General features: G+C 47.0%; 1 protein-coding gene across 1 annotated transcript; it reads left to right on the forward strand.

Moving 5' to 3' along the window:
- Positions 1 to 10,143: 10,143 nt before the first annotated feature.
- Positions 10,144 to 13,552, forward strand: RASSF10 (Ras association domain family member 10). Its single transcript, XM_014270612.3, has one exon. It carries the CDS (start codon positions 10,540 to 10,542, stop codon positions 11,869 to 11,871), a length of 1,332 nt encoding a protein of 443 aa, XP_014126087.1. The 5' UTR covers positions 10,144 to 10,539; the 3' UTR covers positions 11,872 to 13,552.
- Positions 13,553 to 19,834: the final 6,282 nt, after the last annotated feature.

Genomic DNA, 19,834 nt, shown 5'->3' on the forward strand with positions numbered 1-19,834 from the left:
CAGCCCAGAGCTCTGCTTACCTGAAGACCTCCAACCCCCCATTTGGAAACAATGATTAGCCCTATTAGTGAATAAAGAGAACTAAATCTAACAGAGTGTTTAAGAATTGAGCAAATCCTGCACTCAGGTTTCATATCAATCCTCGGATTAAAAGTTTTCATCCAAATCCACTCTAATTAAAGATGGTGGGAGCTTTGTGGACATCCAGATATTTCTACCACACCAACCAGCTGCTCCACTTCCCAGGATTTAGTCTGCTGTACTTCAGGGCCCTGCCTGTCAAACATGCTGATCTGGGAGTTCAGCTTCCAGCCAAGAGGCTCCATAGCACTGACTCGGGCTGCAGGATGAGTAAGCAGGGATTTAACAAGGGAAAGATGGGGCTGGAACTGTCCTGGGATAAGATCCCAGGATTGTGCCCTGTAGTTCTGAGCATTCCAACAAGGCAAAGATGGGACTGGAACTGTCCTGAGAAGATCCCAGAATTGTGCCCTGTAGTTCTGAGCATTCTAACAAGGCAAAGATGGGACTGGAACTGTCCTGGGATGAGAAGACTCCAGGATTGTGCTCTACAGCTCTGAGCATTCTAACAAGGGAAAGATGGGACTGGAACTGTCCTGAGAAGATCCCAGGATTGTGCCCTGTAGTTCTGAGTATTCAAACAATGCAAAGATGGGGCTGGAACTGTCCTGAGCTATGAAGATCCCAGGATTGTGCCCTACAGCTCTGAGCACCTCCAGCTTTCCTTGACACCTGTGGCAGCAACCCAGGATCAAGTCTTCACTTATTCAGAGTGTAATTCTCCCAGGATTTTCAGTAAGGTCCATTTTTCACTCCTGACACTGCTTCTATGCTACTAATGTTAGAGTTTCTGCCAAATATGTGTGGCTTCTCTCTTTATCCTCCTTTTCCTTTCAAAAAACCCAAACCCCACAGTGAAGACTTCGGTTTTCCCTTTTTTTCTTTTCTCTTTTTTAATGGATTGGTTTGCTTTGTTGATTTTGTATAGCACCTTCCCCAGTTCCCAGGAGGAGTGTTGGGGGAGCTGAATGATGCACAGCAGTGGCTGCACAGCATGTTCTGAGACTGGACACCCAAAGCAGAGCTCTGAGGCCATAAACACATCCACAAGGCTGAGGCTGTGCCTCTGAGCAGAACATTGAACACTGACAAGTTCCTTAGGAAGAACAGGCCTTGAGCTGTCAAGAGTGCTAAAACTCTAAGATGGAGAAAAATCACTTAATTTTCCTGCCCAAAGGTTAAGAAACACTGCCAAAACCAATGACTGATGTTGGCACAAGGAGGATAGAGAAGAAATGAAGGAATGAAAGGCTGAAAAGAATAGAGAACTTGTCATAACAATGAGGGATTTAAATTTTGAGGTCAAGAACTTTTTAGTCTCAGTTTAGACAGTGCCCCTTACTTAAAAACAATGAGCTGATCAAGTTTTGGAGTGAAAATTACATTTTCTCATGATAGAATTAAATCTCCTTGCTAAAACAAAGTCTATGGGATTCAAAAGTTGCCATGAATTACAACAAAAACTGAAGGCAGTACAGCTTCAAAAAGATGCCTGAACCAAAGCTTAGGCTGGTGTAAGCCATCACAGCTTTAAGAAGTTAATTGACTTTAAGCTACTAAAAATCTGATTTATGATGAATATTCCTAGTAGAAGTAGCAGACTCATTTGTTTTCTGCATATAAAACACCCCCAAATTAACTTTATTTATTATTTCATGCACTCATTAGTGACATGTCAGTCTCAAGTCCACACTGGATGTAAAATATATACACAGACCATTACAACAGCAGCCTTTGCAGATGGCACATATTAAATCATTACAAAATTACTGCTCTTCAGTCATTAATGGCCAGGAAACACCATAAATGTGGCCTTCTGGTGCTATTTTTCCCACTGAGCAGTCAGCTTTTGACAAGTGGCTTTCTAAGCGCTGAGGAGAAATGCATGCAAGGCATTCAGCTGCCAGCAGAACCTGCACCCACCTCAGCAGCCCCACGGGACTCCCTGGAATTGTTTGTAAGGTAAAGGCTGGGGCTGGAGGCTCCTCACAGTGACAAGGGAAGGACAATGCAGAGACCAAGGAGCTGCTGATGGATAGAGCATCGTTCTTTCCCCAGTGACAAGGGAATGAGCTAGACACAGCCTTACCTTTAATACCATTGTCAATCCATTACCTCAGCTGAAAAGACCCTTGTGCAAAAAGCCCAGCACTGCACAGAAAGGCAGGCACAGTGATAATCAGCCTCTTCTTCACTCGTTGCAGGTAATACCCGGTTTGTTTTATGAAGATTTGCCATTGCAGACACTCAGGCTCTTGATCTGGTCCCCATTTCTGTCAAGATCATTCACAATATTCTACAGTGCTGTGTCAATTCTTTTTCCTGTCAATGTTGCTGTCACTTTCTTTAAAACAAAGCTCTAGAAAGTGTCAGAGCAGACTGATTTTCTTGACATCCCCGAATCTCTCTTTTCGTATTTTCCTTGCATTGCATTTGATGTCATTTCTCCCTCACTTCCACTGCAATTTCATACATACACCTTAGCTGGGGTTCACACTGTCTTACTAAGCTGAAGGAAAAGGAAAAAGCAAAATATTTTTAATTATAAATAGCAATGCAACAGGTTCTAAACAGTTCAGGTGTCCCCTCCAATGTTCCTGTTCAGACCTGTGCTGGGCCATCCTGAGGGAAATCCATAATTTCCTGAGATCTCACCATCCTCTGAGGGCTCTCAGGAAAGCCAGGCTCCAAGGAATAACACGGCTCATTTTCCCTGCTGCATGCACCCAACTCCAGGGCTTTTCCCATATGACTTTAACTTGGGTTCCTTTCTCACATTCCATATTACCACTCATGTTTTTTCACCACCTTGAGCTGCCCCTCATTTTATTTTCTGCCATTCAGGATGTATTTGCTCAAGGGAAAGAAAGGCATGATAGAAATCTTGCTTTCTGAAAAGACTTCTGGCTTCTGGACCTAATTCTGTTGCCACTGCCAGTGTCAGGATGGGGTCAGTGAATATACACTGTCTATATCCAGTTCATACTCTCTTTAAGTCCTTTTGCATTATGTTTTGTTGATTTTTTTTAAAAGCATATGTATTTATTAACCTATACATTTCATTTACTCCTTTGAACTCCCCATAGAGGTTTGATTCAATGGCAGCATGGTGATATGAATACAAAAGAAAAGTGTTTAGAAATGGGTCACAGATACAAATGTCATGAAGAAATAATACAGAAGTTCAGAAGAAAGGCTTTGGGAATATTTTCTGCAAAGAGTTAGAAGATCACAACTGGAAAGAATGAGGCTGGACAAGATAATAACTACACAGTCTTAATCCAGTAAAGATTTCATTATAACTGAAAAGTAAATTACACCTCTTACCTGTGGATTCATAGCTGACCTTATCTAAATACAGCTCTGTGCTACAAAAGCTGAAATCAACTACTGATCATAAAAGCAGAACAGGTAAATTATAATTCAGTACATTTATAGGACAGACTTCAAACAATTTTGTGGCAATACTGGCAATACTGAAAATTCTGTTCATTCAAGCACTGAGAATTCATGTGTCCTCATTCCAATCGGCCAAAACATCCTACTGCAATAATGCATCCTGCATGTACCATAACTCACTTCAGGGAGGTTTCTGAACTTCTAGAAAATATTTCTAAAAATATATTATAGTGAGATATTTCTCTGGAGAAAAAGATGTCGCTAATCTAAACACAAGAGAGGTTCCTAGCTGATATAGAAACAGGGCCCCATTTGCTGAGAGAGCTTTTGATTCTTACAGATTTCCAGGTGAACGTGTTTGTGGGGTGATAGGATGAGCATACCCATTCCATAGCCACAGACAGGAACCCACGTCACTGACTGTTCTCCAGCTCAAATAATATATAATTAAACCCAAACACTGTCTTTGTGTCTGCAGGAATTGCCTCACAGAAGGCAGTGCACAGAGCCTGCCTGTGAGCACACGCGAGCTGGACACGTTTGCCAAGACCCGATGCCAAGGCTGATCTCTTCCTCCGTGGCAGGGATGCTCAGGAACCACATCACTCACACTGCCAGCACGAAAAGAGATGTTTGCTCCTGCCTAACTGATGGTTCCAAGCCCCAGCACTCCAGGGCCAGCTCCCAGCAAAGCCTAAAGCCAAAGGTGAAGAGCTTTGTCATTGATCCCTGCAGAGAGCAGCTCCTCTAGCCAGCCTCTACAGAAACAACAACAGGAGAACTCTTCACTAACCATCACCCCCACTAAGGTCAGAAAGCTCCAGTCCCTTCCACAAATGTAAAAGTGACCTGAAAAAGAGTTAATCTGAGTATTTCTGTGGGAAACACTGTATCCTCTGTGCTGCTGGGAACACAGTTTCCTTACTCAGAAGACAAGGTGGACTCCAAAGGAAATTCACAAGTTGGCTTGGGGAGAATCCACACGAGTATCTGGAGTAGTTAAAAGCCTTCATGATAAATCTCAAGAAGATATTGAATGACCTAGTTCATCTCTTTTGAGCTTCATGGTCAAAACCAAAGAAAGAAGCACTTGAGAAGTGAGACACTTGAATGTGTTCTCAAGGGATTAGAGAACCTTTTAACGTTAAAGCAAAGAAGTTACAAGTACTAAATAATTACCATATTTGCACTGAGTATTTCAGAATTGTAGACTGTTTTGGGTGGAAAAGGACCTTATAGACCATCTAATTCTGACACTTCTGCCATGAGTAGAAGACCTCTAGACCAGGTTGCTCAAAACTTCACCCAAGCTGGCCACGAACACTTCCAGGAATGATGCAACCACAGCTTCTCTGGGCAATCTGTGCCAGTGCTGCACCACTGTCAGAGTGCAGAGCCTCTTCTGTACATCTAAAACTATTCTCTTTCTGTTTAGAGCCATTACTCCATGTCCTGCATGCCCTTGTAAGAAGTCCCTCTCCAGCTCTCTCGTAGCTCTTTAGGCCTGGAAGGTGCTATAAGGTCTCCCTGGAGTCTTCTCTTCTCCAGGCTGAAGAGCCCCAGCTCTCCCAGCCTGTCTCCACAGCAGAGGTGCTCCAGCCCTCTGAGCACCATCATCACCTTCCTCTGGACTTGCTCCAACAGGTCCATGTCCTCGTGTTGGAGACCCCAGAGCTGGGGCAGTGTTCCAGCTGGGATCTCAGCGGAGCAGAGGGGCAGGATCTTTCTTGTATTTTCCCCCAAAGCTTACTGGTGCAGCTCTGCTGACTTCCTTAGGATCAAAGCTGTGTGTACCTATTATGCACATGAGAAGGAAAAAGTTTTCTGCTCCGTTTAACTATTTCTGTCCTCTTCATTTATATCAAAAGAAAATCTGAAACAGAAGGTGCAAAGGGAGAAGGATTATTTTCTGTCCCAAGAGTATATATAACAAAGAAACAAGCACAAATTGCCAAAGATTCTGTTCAAAGATGAGAAGCTGGAAATCTGGATTCATAGCACTGATCTCAGCTGTGCCCCCACCCTGCTGCATGACATTGGCTGAGCCTTCAAGGCAGGGATAGTCTCCTCCCATGCATTTACATCACATCTAGCCCATCAAGACTGCCAGGCTGCACTTTAATATAAATATATGTCTTGACAATTTTCTTTAATGGCAGTCTATAGACATACCTGCCCTTTGAAAGCACTGCAGAGGGATTTACCCATGCAGCCAGCCCCCACTGATTTCACTGGAGATAGTTTCCTTCTGACATACCTGTTTGTACTCTGGGTGTGTGCACATGAAAACAGAAGACGTTGGACGAAGCAGTCAAAGCAATATAACCCAGTATCAGCTGCCATTATGCAAAAGGGCCACACCACAGTTTCCCAAAAGGATGGAGGTACCACCAGCCATGTGAGGCAAGGAATGACTCCAGATTTCCAGATATGTCACCTGTACTGGTTGCACGGGTGGAATTCAGAAGCAGGACAGCGCCCATCAGCCGCCAGGAACTGAGGGAAACAGGTCAGGAGGCCACAGAGCTTATTGCTTACAGAAGCTCTTCAGCTGTTCATTACACAAGTCATCTTTAACAAAAGTGCCAGTTCCTTCGTTGTCTTCAGCAGAACACCTGAAAGTAAAAAGCCTTCTCCAGTCTAAAACTGCTCAGGTACAAACTGAACAACTTTCTCCCAAGTCAAAGTCTAAGATTACCAACTGCTTTGACTGGAGTCTGCATACTGCTGCTAACACAGGGGCAGTTTTTCAAGTGTTTCATTCTGTGCATGCTAACTAGGGATGATTTGGTTATTCACAGCATGATTTGGTTATTCATCTTTATACCATCAGGAAAAACTGGGTGCAAAAGAGAACAGCAGCCGTGAGAGAGTGACCTGCAAGCTGAAGCAGCCCCTTCCCTGTTCACCAATCTGTAGAGGTCAGCAGCCACTGCAGAAGCTTGTAACACTCCCAAGTCAGATTCTGTCCCAGGACTTCATCCATGTTTATTGGGGCAAAATGTTAGAAAGCAACAAATAGAAGGGACTGAGAGGTAAACCTCCCAAAATGAGATGAGCAGGAACAGAGGAAGAGGAGCTGGGAAAGCAGCGTGGCTGCTCAGCATCACAACAAAGAGCAGCTTCTCCAGACAGTGATGGCTCAAAAGATTACCAGTTCCAGCCTGCCTTTGCTCATCCACCTAGGCTGTATTCTTTTGAACTGTAACCTCAGGAAAAATAAGTAAATTGTCCTGAGAGTGATCTAAAAAGTAAAAGCAACTTCACTGTGGAAAAAAAGGAAAAATACCCTGAATGTGACTCCGTAGCCTTTCTCCATTTAAATGCATTTAAAAGAAATTAATTCTGTGTCTCAAATAGAGGGTTCTAAGACTTCCTCCTCATTCCTGCTATATGAATTATGGAACAAGAAAGTACATTTGTATTTATTTAGTTCAGTTGCAAAGAATTAAAGATGAGGTCTTGTATAATTTTGTTTATTAAAAAAATCAGGGCTGCAATTTCATTGTGATAGTTCAGTTCAAATTTTAAAAAAAAGCCAACAAACCAGAAACAGACACCTCACCATCCAGCCCCCTAATAGGAATGCTGTTCTTGTCATAAAATACTTGTTAAGTTAATTGCACACCTCAATGAAAAGGAAAGAATAGAAAGAATGTCACGTGAAATGCCAAAATATATCTGATTTCTCATCCCTTGGCCTTGGAATCCTCCTGTGGTTCATAAAAATAAGCTAGTCTATACCTGGACTTGAACGTTTCAATACAGCCTAAAGTATTAAGCTCAAAAATCTCCTTTTTGGGCTTAGGCAGCTCTTAAGAGTATCATCAACTTTGATTTTTTGCAATTTATAAAACAAACCAAAAACATACAGGCCATGAAGGAAGTTCTGCATAGCATTCTGCCAAGGAAGTTTGTGCTTCTGAAAAAGAGCTGTCAGCTGTGCATTGATAGGGCAGCACAGAAATGACCTCTGCATTTCAGGAGACCACAGCTACTACATTTAAAATTTTATTTATGTGATATGCTTGTTGCAGAAGCTATAGAAGACCTCGTGCATCACTGCTCAGTGGGGAAGGGAGTGGAGAGGGGAACAGCAGTCCTTCTCTCTCTCCAATTTGCTATTCCAGTGCTGCTGGTCTGCAGGCACAGCCAGCTGGAGGAGATGTTGGAAGGAGCCCGTGTGCCACCTTCTCCCATTGCTTCACCAGAGGGAAATACTGTCTGCTGAGCTTGCACTTTGGTTCTGTCACCATCTGCAGCTGTTGAACTAATGTATTCCTCCCCACCTCCCTTTCTAATGGAGGAGGAGAGGAGAGGAGAGGATGGAGTTCAGTGCCTAATGGTGCAGAGTGAAGGAACGTGATTTGCTTCACAGCACTGCCACTGCCCTGCTGTACAACCTCAGGCAAGGCTCTCGAGTCCTTCATGCCAGAGCATTCTCCTATATTTAAAATGAGATAAGAGCTGCACCTTCCTCTGCAGGATGATTTGAGATCCTGGGAGAAAAGGCAAAAGGTTGCCTGCCTTCAGTTGCCTTTTGGGATTCAGCACAGCAGGGCCCAAACTTTGCTTCAGATACAGCACTACAAACCTTTGAAGCTCTGCCAGCAGTTCCCTGAGTTTGCAGACAGACTAAACCCAAATTCCTGAGGGTCAAACTTGAGGTGCAGCAACGTGAATTTTGAATGCCATCTTTTTAACCATGGACCATACACACACACATCTAACCAAAATCAAGTGTTTGACTCCTTAATCTTAATTGTACTGTGCTGCTTCCAACCAAACTGCCAACATCTTCATCCTCTCTCTGGCAATGCTGCCTTGGGGGCTTCAGTGGGGAGGCAGAGCCAGCTTTCCATCCACAGAAATGTGGCCATGGAAAGATGGAATGATCATCTCGCAATTTCATTGCACAAAGCCAGGCTTGGATACCGGATAGATACAGGCAGTCAGACAAGTTGGAGCAGCTTGACCTGTGGGGAGCATAAGATGCCTCTTCACATCACAACCTGCTCTTCCTGTACTGTTCTTTGCCAAAAGAAAATAGGTGCAAAGACATTCTCATAGAAAACACATGTAAAACAAGATCAAAACTAAATGGGAAAGGCAAGGAACGGCTGGTAAAGGAGTTGGACAGTTTCTCACTGCCTCATGAATCCCTTTGCTGCACCTGAATCTTCAGAAGACAACAAGGAATGGTCTGTTCTCCCAACTTTCTACCAGCCTGATGAAAGCAACAAGGCTTCTTCTCCTACTCTCCTGAAGGGTTTTTTAACATTTTGAACCTCCCAGAGTCAAGGCTGAATCACAGTACCCTATTTCACATCCCCTTCCTGCTTAACACCCTATTATTCTGGGGCAGTGTGAGCTGTCAGGGGTGTCCCAGAGCCCTGACCACCTCCTTTGTTAAGGTAATTTTGTTCTCTTACTACAGGGCTACCACTGCTGGACCCACCTTCCTGTGGCCCAGAGGGGGTGATGCTTTTAGCCATAACCACCCCACTGAACACAAAACCTGCACACCTTGGGAATACCCAGCCATCAGCAAACACTCCTCTGCACAAAGCACAGCCATCCAGCACTTCTGACACATCCTGACAGCAAAACACCTTGCCTGAACTGGCAGTGCCAGGCTGTGCCGTGGGACAGGAATATGCAGCTGTAAGGCAAGGTGGCTGTGGTCAGGAAGCAAATCCAGCCTGTTGCCATCACCCCTATCTCACGTGCCCTCATTGCAACACGCAGCGGCCAGCTGGGTTTGGGATCCTCTGCCCTGCAGCAGCGCAGGAAAGGGATGCTGGCAGCAGGGTCCCTGTGACTGCAGCTGCAGGAATGCTGGCGGTCGGTGGTCCCTCAGCCCATTTCCTCGGGGACAGGAGGCTGCACGTCACACACTAGCACCGCAATTAGCTGGATGACACAGCCAGGGCAGGATTCCTTCCCCGGGACTGGTCCTTCCGTGGCACTGCCCACAGCGAGCCTGTTACTTTAGGGGAAAAGAGGGCATCAGGCTACATAACTGCTGCCTCGCTGTTTGGGGTGCCCCAGCTCCGCTGTTTCCAACAGCAGAATGACAGGAGTTAGGCTGCAATGCCAGGACTCCGTTCTGTTCCACTGACTGGAGCACAAACCTTGTCCAGGCAAAAACCTCCACCGATTTTATTGGCTCTGAAACTCCTTTAGAAGGTACAGATCAGCCTTCAGGTCTGAGACAGTTCTCTTTCTTTGCCCATTGTAGTACTTTTTTAATCACTTAGAAAAGCCTAAGTCCGTGAACCCTGTGATGCAATCAGTGAAAATCAGTGCCAAAACCCTGTGTTTTATTACTACTTTTCCCATCTTCTAATTTTAATCGGCACTCCGAGAGCGATCCCGTTCCCATCAAAGTACACAGCAAGCTCCCATTAAAATCTGGCTCAGCTAGTATTTTAATAACACTTAGACATTCCCGTCCTTTGCATATTTCATCTGCAAAGTGCTTCACAAACATGAATTTCCTAATTACAGGCGGATGATTTACTAAAACTGGAAATTCCTCACTAGTTCTGGCTTTCCCTTTGAAGCTCCAGGATTCGCTCTTGTCCCTCGGCACTTTGGAAGGTCCCCGACGCCGTTCGCTCGTTCGCTCGTTCGTTCGCTCGCTCGTTCGCGGCACAGGCAGGGCACGGAGAAGGAGCGAGGGCACGGAGAAGGAGGGAGGGCACGGAACCTGCCCCGAAGTGTCCGTACCGGCGGATCTCTGCGCGGGCCGCGGGCCGTGAGCCGCGGGGCGCCCACGCGGGGACCCCGAATCCCGGGGGCACCGCGGCGGCTCCGGGAGCACCGGGCCGGCCCCCCCGCCCCCGGCGGCCCCGCCGCACCGGGCAGGAAGGGGTGGAGCGGCCGGCGGAGCGCACGGGCGGGGTGCCGCGGGCGGGGAGGGGACGGCAAGGCATCCCGGCCGCTGCGAGCCGGGCGCACGGGCAGCGCCGCGCCTCCGCCGAGCGCGCCCCATGGAGCGGCTGCCCGGCCAGCGCTGAGCCCGCGGCCCCGGCCGCCCACCCGCAGCCGCCCCCGATGGAGCCCGAGGAGAGGAAGATCTCGGTGTGGATCTGCCAGGAGGAGAAGCTGATCTCCGGGCTCTCCCGGCGGACCACCTGCTCGGACGTGGTGCGGGTGCTGCTGGAGGACAGCCACCACCGGCGGCAGCGCCCCGCGCCGCCCGAGCCCGCCGGCGGGATGCTGTCGGGGCCGCCGCACTCCTACTGCATCGTGGAGAAGTGGCGCGGCTTCGAGAGGATCCTGCCCAACAAGACGAAGATCCTGCGGCTCTGGGTGGCGTGGGGCGACGAGCAGGAGAACGTGCGCTTCGTGCTGGTGCGCAGCGAGGCTTCGCTGCCCAACGCCGGGCCGCGCAGCGCCGAGGCGCGGGTGGTGCTGAGCAAGGAGCGCCCCGGCCGCGGCCTGGGGGCGGCCCGCGCCAGCCTGGCGCTCACGCAGGAGCGGCAGCGGCGGGTGGTGCGGAAAGCCTTCCGCAAGCTGGCCAAGATCAACAAGAAGCGGCAGCAGCCGCTGGCCCGCGAGGCCTCGTCGGCGGAGAGGATGGAGACGCTGGTGCACCTGGTGCTCTCGCAGGACCACACCATCCGACAGCAGATCCAGCGGCTCCGGGAGCTGGACCGCGAGATCGACAGGTACGAGGCCAAGATCCACCTGGACCGCATGAAGCGGCACGGCGTCAACTACGTGCAGGACACCTACCTGGTGGGCACGGGCGAGCCCGAGCCGGGCCGGGAGCCGGGCCAGCCCGCCGCCGGCCGCCCCGAGGAGGACTACGCCAGGAAGTGCGAGGAGGTGCTGCAGCTGCAGGAGCAGCGGGCGCAGCAGGAGGAGCTGCTGGAGCACCTGGCCGCCGAGATCCAGGAGGAGCTCAACGAGCGCTGGATGAAGCGGCGGCGGGAGGAGCTGGAGCTGGCGGCGGGGCCCGGGCTGGCCGACACGGACTGCGACACCACGGAGCTGAGCGGCGGCGAGGGCGAGCTGCACCTGGAGCACGAGCGGGTCAAGACCCAGCTGAGCACCAGCCTCTACATCGGCCTCAAGCTGAGCACGGACCTGGAGGCCGTCAAGAGCGACCTGGACTGCACGCAGCGGGCGTGGGAGGACAAGGAGCGGGAGCTGCAGAGGCTGCTGGAGACGCTGGGCACGCTGGACGTGGCGGAGGCGGCGGCGGAGCCGCGCGGGGCGGCGGGCGGGGGGCGGCCGGCGGCGGCGGGGGGCGGCTGGGTGGAGCAGGCGCGGGCGCTGCGCAAGGACCGCGCCGACAACGACGAGGACTCGGACACGGGGCTGAGCTCCATGCACAGCCAGGACTCGGACTCGCTGCCCGTGTGCGAGTCGCTGGTGTAGCGCCCGCCCTGCCGCAGCCACCCCGGGCGGGGTGCCGGGCACAGGGCGGCGGAGCAGGTGTGGGGCAGCTGCGGAACCTCCCGGCGCGGGAGGCAGTCACACAGAGGAAACATTTTAATTTGAGCTCTGCAGTTTGAACTTGTTCTGACTAGTCGTCCGCGGGCAGCACTGAGGCTGGCTCGCCGGTACTTTTATCTAAGGAAGAGAAAACCCACAGCATGTTTGTGTTTCATTCACGGCTGGGATTGCTCGCTCCTTTAACCCTGCCGCTTGCTTCCCTCCGAAGCTTCTCTTGCCGGGCCCTTTAATCCTCCGGCTGCCCGCGATCTGCCCGCCGTAGGCCAGCGCTGCTCCGGGTCAGCCCTTCCCGAGCCAAGGGCCGGGACGCGCTCCCGAGCGGGGATCAGCATCTCCCGGACGGGTTCTCGGCATTGCAGGGACACACGGAGCCTTGGGGTGGGTTGTACTGGGCTCTACTGGCCGTCACAAATCCACCCGGCTCCTCTACAGGCAAAAAGTCGCTACACCAAAGCTGCTGATCATTTAAACGCTACGGAGGGAAAGAGGCGTCGGTCCTGCTGACACTGGGATCTCCCAGGGCGCCAGCTTTTGGACGGTACTGCAGTTCCTTTTGGCAACGAAAAGGGGTGATAAATCACTTCCTTTTTTTCTTTTTCTGAACAACAGACTAAATCAAGATATAGGTTAACATGTATTAACTCTGCTCCGCGTAGTGCTTTTCCTTATGCATAGATAAGAGTGCTTTGTTTAAAGGCATACTAAGAAATCTGTTAGTATCTGTAGTCGTTTGACAGTCATGGAAGGCAATTAGCAGTGCCTGTATGTACACAGCCTTCAACTACATTTTTTCACTAGGCTAGCTGACCTTTGGCTGAGCTTGGTTGTAGATAAACAAAGTACAGAATCAGGTTGAGCTACCGTTTTTAATAACATAGTTCATATCAGGCCAAGAGATGCAACGATAAAAGCATGACTCAAGCCCTACCTGCACTACAGCTTCATCTTTTCAGTTAGTCCAATAAAACAAAAAAGCAGCCATCAGCTGTAACATGCATTTCACTTAACTGCCAGATCTTCCTCTGCAGCTTAACTCTTGCCCAGAATATATGGTCTGCTCTTGCAATAAGAGACATTCAGGATTCTTGTATTCCAGAATAATTGCAGAATTACTTTAAGCAGTGAGAGACCAGAGAATGTTGAGTCAGGTCCCACTGATGGTGTGAACTTTTTAAAACTTCTGAGATTATTATTTATGTAAGATTATTTATAAAAGTTTTCATTTAACAATAAGAAATGGTATAAAAAAGGGGTACACCAATAGACCAGTTCTTTATTTTCAATAAAAACCTCGCAGCCTTCTCACCCAACGACTGCATTCCATGCTTGCAGTGTTCTTGTGGTAAGAATTCTGATGGACATCAAAAAATTAGGTTCAGGAGCTGCTCAGTTTGAAAGCAAGCAGAGAAATACTGTCTGTGGATTTGCAGAGGCTGTTCAATTTTCTATATGCTATGACTCTTGATAAATGTTATTCCACCGAATGGGTCTCAGTTGTAACAAACTGTGGTTTATTTTAAACACTGACTATATAATTGTTTTTCATATTTAGTCAACCTTAGAAAATATTTAAGAACCTATTTTTAGAGCTAATAAAACTCTTAATAAGGCTAAACAAGTGTTCCCAGTTGAGTGTGAATTAAAAACTGTGCCAGGACAGATTCTGTGGTGTTACCCTGTGTGCAAAGCGAGTAGAAAGGGATGATGGCATTGTCCCTTCACTTCCCTCAGGCACAAGCAGCAGTGCACTGTCCTCAGCTCTGGCCATTTCAGTGGCATTTGGAAGCATCAGCACACGTCCAGAGTGAGGAATTTGGAATTTTGTGGAAGCAGAGCCGAAGAACAACTGGGGGCAGGGGAGCCCCGCTGCTGTAAGGGCTGGGTGGGTGGTGCAAGGACCTGCTCACAGCTTCCCCAGGCTCTGACGTGAGCAATAAACCCCAGCTGGCTTTGTGCAAGTCCTCCATTGCCACACTGAGCCCATAAAAAGTGAGCAGCTGTGGAAATGAGCTGCACGAGGCTGCACAGCACTGAGCTGCTGCTAGAGGAGGCAGCAGGCAGCGCCTCTGTGCAGCACGAGGGGAAGGCAGGCAGGGAATCAAAGCTGTAAAGCAGAGTCTGCCTACTCATCCTCAGCTGGGGAAATCCACCAAATCAGGACAAAGCCACGTTTGCTTCAGGCTGCTGAGGGCCAGGCTTGTGGGCACCATGTGCTGCTTGCTCTTGGCTTCTCCTTAGCCCAGGTAAGATGATGGTCCTGCAGAGCTGCTGGCCCTGCACTCTTGTGAGGACAGGGCTGAGGACACTGCAGGTGGCACTGCAGGGAATTCTTAGGGGCACCTATTGGACTGTGCTCTTGCAGGTGAAATCTGATAAATTTCTTTGGTGTTTAATCAGTAACAAGTGCAAGAGGCTCACAGATTGAACTCCAACATCCCCACAAATCCCCATCGCTCTCAAACCATTATTAAAACATTAGTGTAGAAGAGGAAATCACTGTTTGCCTTGGACCAGGCACTTCTCCCTTCCCTTCTTCTGGGCTTGTACATCCTCACTCAGATAATAGACACAAGCCACAGGATGCTTGTCGGGGAATTTGGCTCTGGGGTTTTGCTGGGCACATAGCTAAGGGTTAGGAGAGCTGATTCAGAATCACAGGTAGAAGGGCAGAATTTTTATCTCCTTTGCAGTTCAGACAGAATGGGAGAGGGAGATAGCAGCAGAAAAAAAACCCTGACCAAGACCATGAGGGAAATCTACCTTCCAGTACCACCAAGAGAGATCCAACAAACACAGGCTTGGGGATATTTGAATACCATTCTCTTCTGTCTTTCAGAGTCGATTCCAACCTAATCTTTCTCTGTTCCTAAGGCAGATATAGATAGCCATGAATTAAATAAAAACCTAACAGCACTACAAATGGTGGATGGTATCAGGTTGCCCTATCTATTCAACAGCCTGCTTCTCAAAGGAATCATCGTGGACTGAGGCCACCAGGCTTTTCTCAGACAAAAGCTCCAGAAATCAAAACTTTTGTCCAGGAGATATAAATCACAGCACCATCAGGCCTTAGTTCCAGGCACCCTTTTACCAAGAATTACAAAGCACTCCTACACAGGTCCCGTGTGTTTGCTGCCCTTGGCCACGTTTTTTCTGACCCTACATGGCACTTTCTGTTGTGCCTATACAGGAGTTCATGGGACCAGGCAGTGAAAAAAAAAAGATGAACTTTAATTGAGGTGAGGCCCTGACGGGGCTCAATGCACAGTCACACAAATGTTTTTGGCAACGACAAGGTAGGGTGGTAAAAATGAGAAATTGAAGGCCCTTGGAAAGGTGGAGCTGATCCTTTCAGCAATGGGCATTGTTTTATGCTGACTTGAATGCTGGCAAAAGCTTCCTTCAGGCTGTAAATATGCCCCACTCACAGTCTAAGTGAAGGTTTGGAAAGTGGAAAACTGAGGCTGGAGCTGAAACTTCTTTGACATCAATTACACTCACCTATATTAAACTCAAAATAAGCCAAACAGCACAGCTCTTAGCCTTGACCTTGTTTCAAAAATCCACTATCAAGCAATATTATCAGAACGAAAACTCCGTGTTGAATTTGATATATTTCTAGTTCTTAGCCTGTGTAAGAGATCTGCCAGTTTGAATAAGCACTTTGTGGGAATATCATTTGATGCCTTCAGGAGGGGAGGAAAATACATTTACTGTAATGAACACCACTGACATGCAAAATGAATGACCTATTAATTATTGCCATAGATTCCAAAGCAGCATGTAGGCAGCCAAATCACAGCCTGGTGGTTTTATGGTGACAGATCCTTTTCCAAAGAACCTATGGTCCAGGTTTCAGACAAGATACAGTCAAAGGAGGGAAGCAGGTAGGTGGGTGTGAGAAAAGGAAAACATGTCATTAAACTTTATAATAAACTCCTTGCATGAAACGTATGTTCCAGGTTTATTTTAAAAATAATCTGTGTTCCTATGTCTGGAGATAGGTGTGCAGAAATTAGCCTCCCTCCCAAGTTCTACACAACTTCAGGATTTTTTCACCCCTCTTTAATTTTCATTGAGCTGGGAATGTAGCTTGATGCATGAAAAGAGCAGCAGAGGCCTTGAAATAACAGGTCTGGTGAGCTGTGCTGGTTAGCAAGTTGAAATACAAGCCATTGTGGATTGTTGGGAGCAGTTGTCCTTTGAAGTCACTTGATATTATTGCTCCCGAGCTGGCACACAAAGTTTAGAGAAATGAGCATGGCAAAGTGCAGGGAGCCTTACACTCCTTTTCTGTAAACTCTCATTGCTAAATGAACTTGGAAGCCTAACAGAAAGGAAAAAATTAATAAACTCAAAGCAAATCTTGGCTCTGCGTGCAAATTAGCCAACTATCTTCAAGCAGAATTGTCAAATGGTATTCTGAGAAACACTGTTCACATAATTTACTACATCACTTGTGTAAATGCACCAGAGCAGAGCCTTCCATGCAGGGTGGATTGTCACACGCTGTCACATGCTGAATGACACACAGAGCTGGCCACTGATTCCTTAGAGTGTCACAGCTCTCATTCTGCTGGGGCAGCACAGTGTACCCTCAAAATACAACTTGTGCAGACTTTACACACTCCCTTCATATCAGCTTGGTTACACTTCAAGCTTTATTTGGAAAGTTCTATTACAATCCCCTTTCCTCAGTGTCAAAAATGTTCCAGAAAGTCATTGATGTTCCATGGAAACACAGTTTCCACTCCCAATAACTTCTTTCCTCCTTCCTGCCAAGCTGCTCCTCCCCTATTCATCAGCACCTGCTCTGAATTTCATGAATAGCTTTGTTCAAATTGCTGGGGCTCCATGGGCTCAGAATTGGAACAGAAGGAAGGAAGTGGCGGAAGGAAGTGGCGGAAGGAAGTGGCGGAAGGAAGTGGCGGAAGTGGCGGAAGGAAGGGAAAGAAAGAAGGAAAGAAGGAAAGAAGGAAAGAAGGAAAGAAGGAAAGAAGGAAGGAAGGAAGGAAGGAAGGAAGGAAGGAAGGAAGGAAGGAAGGAAGGAAGGAAGGAAGGAAGGAAGGAAGGAAGGAAGGAAGGAAGGAAGGAAGGAAGAAAGAAAGAAAGAAAGAAAGAAAGAAAGAAAGAAAGAAAGAAAGAAAGAAAGAAAGAAAGAAAGAAAGAAAGAAAGAAAGAAAGAAAGAAAGTAAGTCTTTCTGTGTCTTGGCAAAAGCTCTGTATTTGTGTAGTACCTGGCAAGCTCAGCAGTGTTTTTGTAGTTGCCATATGGATTAAGGACACACTCCCACCAGCTCTTTGGTGCTTGCTCTTGCTCAACTTCCTTGTCCCCTCTCCCCCCACCTTCTTTTAATCTCCTTTTAACTTGTTTCCAAGCTCCCTTTGGAATTTGGCCCTTCTGCTCCTTGGAGGGGAGCACCGAGGAGGGGAGCACCTCTCCTCAGGGGACACTGTGGGTGACACTGCTGCGGAGCTTCGGGCTGGGAAGATCCAGTTTCTATTGAGGAATAACCTGAGCAGGGAGTGGTGTCTGATTTCCCTGGCAGAGTGAGCTTTTGATGCAGGTATTTCCTGTGGGATCGTGCACCACCTGGCAGAGGGAGGCCTCGCCTGCCCAAGGCCTCCTGGCTACTTTCTGTAATAAAAACGCTGAACAATGTCAGTCTGCTGTGCCTCGCTGCAGTGGGTGCTCTCCTCCCCTTCTCCGAGCGCTTACAAGCAGCCTTTCCCATTTATTAGCCGAGTGGAAGCGCTGCAGAGTGATCTCAGAACACATCCTGCTAAGGCAGTCTCAGGATTTTATAGACTTGAAAAAGAAAACAACAAAAAATCCTAAACAAAAATCTGTGACTCATGGGAAGAGCACTTACGTGTCTGAAACATACTATCATCAGCTTACTAGTGCTGCACTTCACATGGCTTAATTATGTGATTATTTAGTCTATTATCTCCAAAAGAACTTATTTTCATCAGTCAAATTGTGCTCATGAGCAGGTCTTTGGATAATGTGTTAAAAGCCTCTAGGAAAAATATTTAATCCTTGTTTCAATTTAATGTAATCCTCTTGTTTTAATCTCTTACAGTGTCATTTTTTTACATGTAAGCAGGCTATTAGTTTATGCATTTAATTATCAGTGTAGCCTTATATGGTTATTTTCTGCCTTCCACTGAATCTCCCCTTGACAGACATATCTTAAGAGCAGATGAAAAGTAACTTTGGAAATTAAGAGACATGGACCACCTTCTGAAAACTTTGGTGCCTATATTCCTACCACAAGCATAGAAGAAAATTATTTGATTTTAATGGTAGATGTCTGGAATTTCTGTTTCTCTTTATTTCACACTGAAGGGTTTCTTAGTACTTCTGTTCTGGTTTCCTTTTGGAGTGACCAATGACAGGAATCACGAGTCACCAGCAGGTTAAAAGTTTAAAACCAGGTTGTCATATTTTTCTGTAATTCAGTTCCTGCACATTTCCTGTGTCCCCTACTTTCTGTCCTTCATTTCAAAAAGCATTACCCTGGCCAGGAAATAGAGCCAGGCACTCAGATTTTGCCATCCTCCACAGGAAGATGCAGCACAGAGAGCTTCAGGTGTCCTGAATGCTCCATCCTGCTGTGCCCATCCACAGGACTGAGCTGACCAGAAATGCCTTTCCTCAGCCCATACAGCAAAAGACAGGTTTGAAGTCACTGTATTGTGAATTGCTCACTCTTTGCCCCAGCAGGGATGGTTAAGGCTCTTCAGCAGGTGATTCCAATGTGAAATAAAGTAACCTAATCATCTGATTATTTGGAATTAATTGTGACAGAGATTTCCAAAAGTGACAGTGGATTGGAGACTGTCAGTGCCACCTCTTCAATGACACTGGACAAACCAACAGTCCATCAAATTTCTCCTCCTCCAGAAAAGAATGCAAAACAATAGGTTATTTACATAAAGTGCATGAGAAAGTTCATTACAAAAATGTAACATCAGAAGGCTTAGAAAAACTTTAAAAATCAGGACGACAACTCCTGTGTTTTCCTGAGGTTCTCTTCACCCAGTTGTAAAGGCCAGGGGCTACAGATTTTGCAACACACAAGTGTGCTGAGAATTTGAGGATGTCATTCTCAATTTTTTTTTCTTTCAAGTTATACTTGGTAAATGTGGAGGAATGAGTGTTTCCCTAGATGGTGCATAGTTTATATCATCAGTTTCTCTGCAATACACTCCTTTCCCAGAGCTGCTGCTTTTGTGACCTGGGATGTTGTGTTGCTCTGCTTCCCTGCATGATTTGTCAAAAATCTGTGGCACAAAGAAAATGGGTTATTTTAGCTTAACTTAATAGGCAAGCTTAAGGAAAAGTCAAATCCAGATCTATTACTCCAGTTTACACAAGCCAGATTAGAAACCATTGCACATGGTTTGCAAGTATGTTTTGTAAGCCAGTTTGTGTGCAAATACCAGCTGAGTGAGACTGAAATTTCAGTTGTTTAAAGTCTCTCATCATGTGTCACCAGAGTGATTCATGTGTAGACCACTTAATCTAGTGAATGAACATAATCACCATTTTTGACAAAATTAATAATTAATACTATTTTCTGTATTTTACCTTCATAATCTCCTCCATAATTAGCAACTCCTGTAGCTTTAGTATGCCTAAAGGAACAGTTTACTTTTATAGAATGCGTATTTCAGTATTAACCTCTCTTTCATTTCCCTTCCCTCCAATACCTTTCCCCACAGAATTTTCAAGCCTTTCTCTTCTCCTGCAGTGATCAGTGATTGGGCTTCATCACTGCAATTAACAAAGATTTTTGATTCATTTACATGTCAGTGGCATAAATCACTGCTGTATCTATAAACAGGTTTCATTCTCCTTTTCCTGGACATCTGCATT

This window comes from Zonotrichia albicollis, chromosome 6 (genome assembly GCF_047830755.1).
Source record: "Zonotrichia albicollis isolate bZonAlb1 chromosome 6, bZonAlb1.hap1, whole genome shotgun sequence".
Classification (NCBI taxonomy): Eukaryota; Metazoa; Chordata; class Aves; order Passeriformes; family Passerellidae; genus Zonotrichia; species Zonotrichia albicollis.

Excerpts from the sequence above, each read along its gene's own strand:
- RASSF10 (XM_014270612.3), top strand. The coding sequence starts at position 10,540 with ATGGAGCCCGAGGAGAGGAAGATCTCGGTGTGGATCTGCCAGGAGGAG.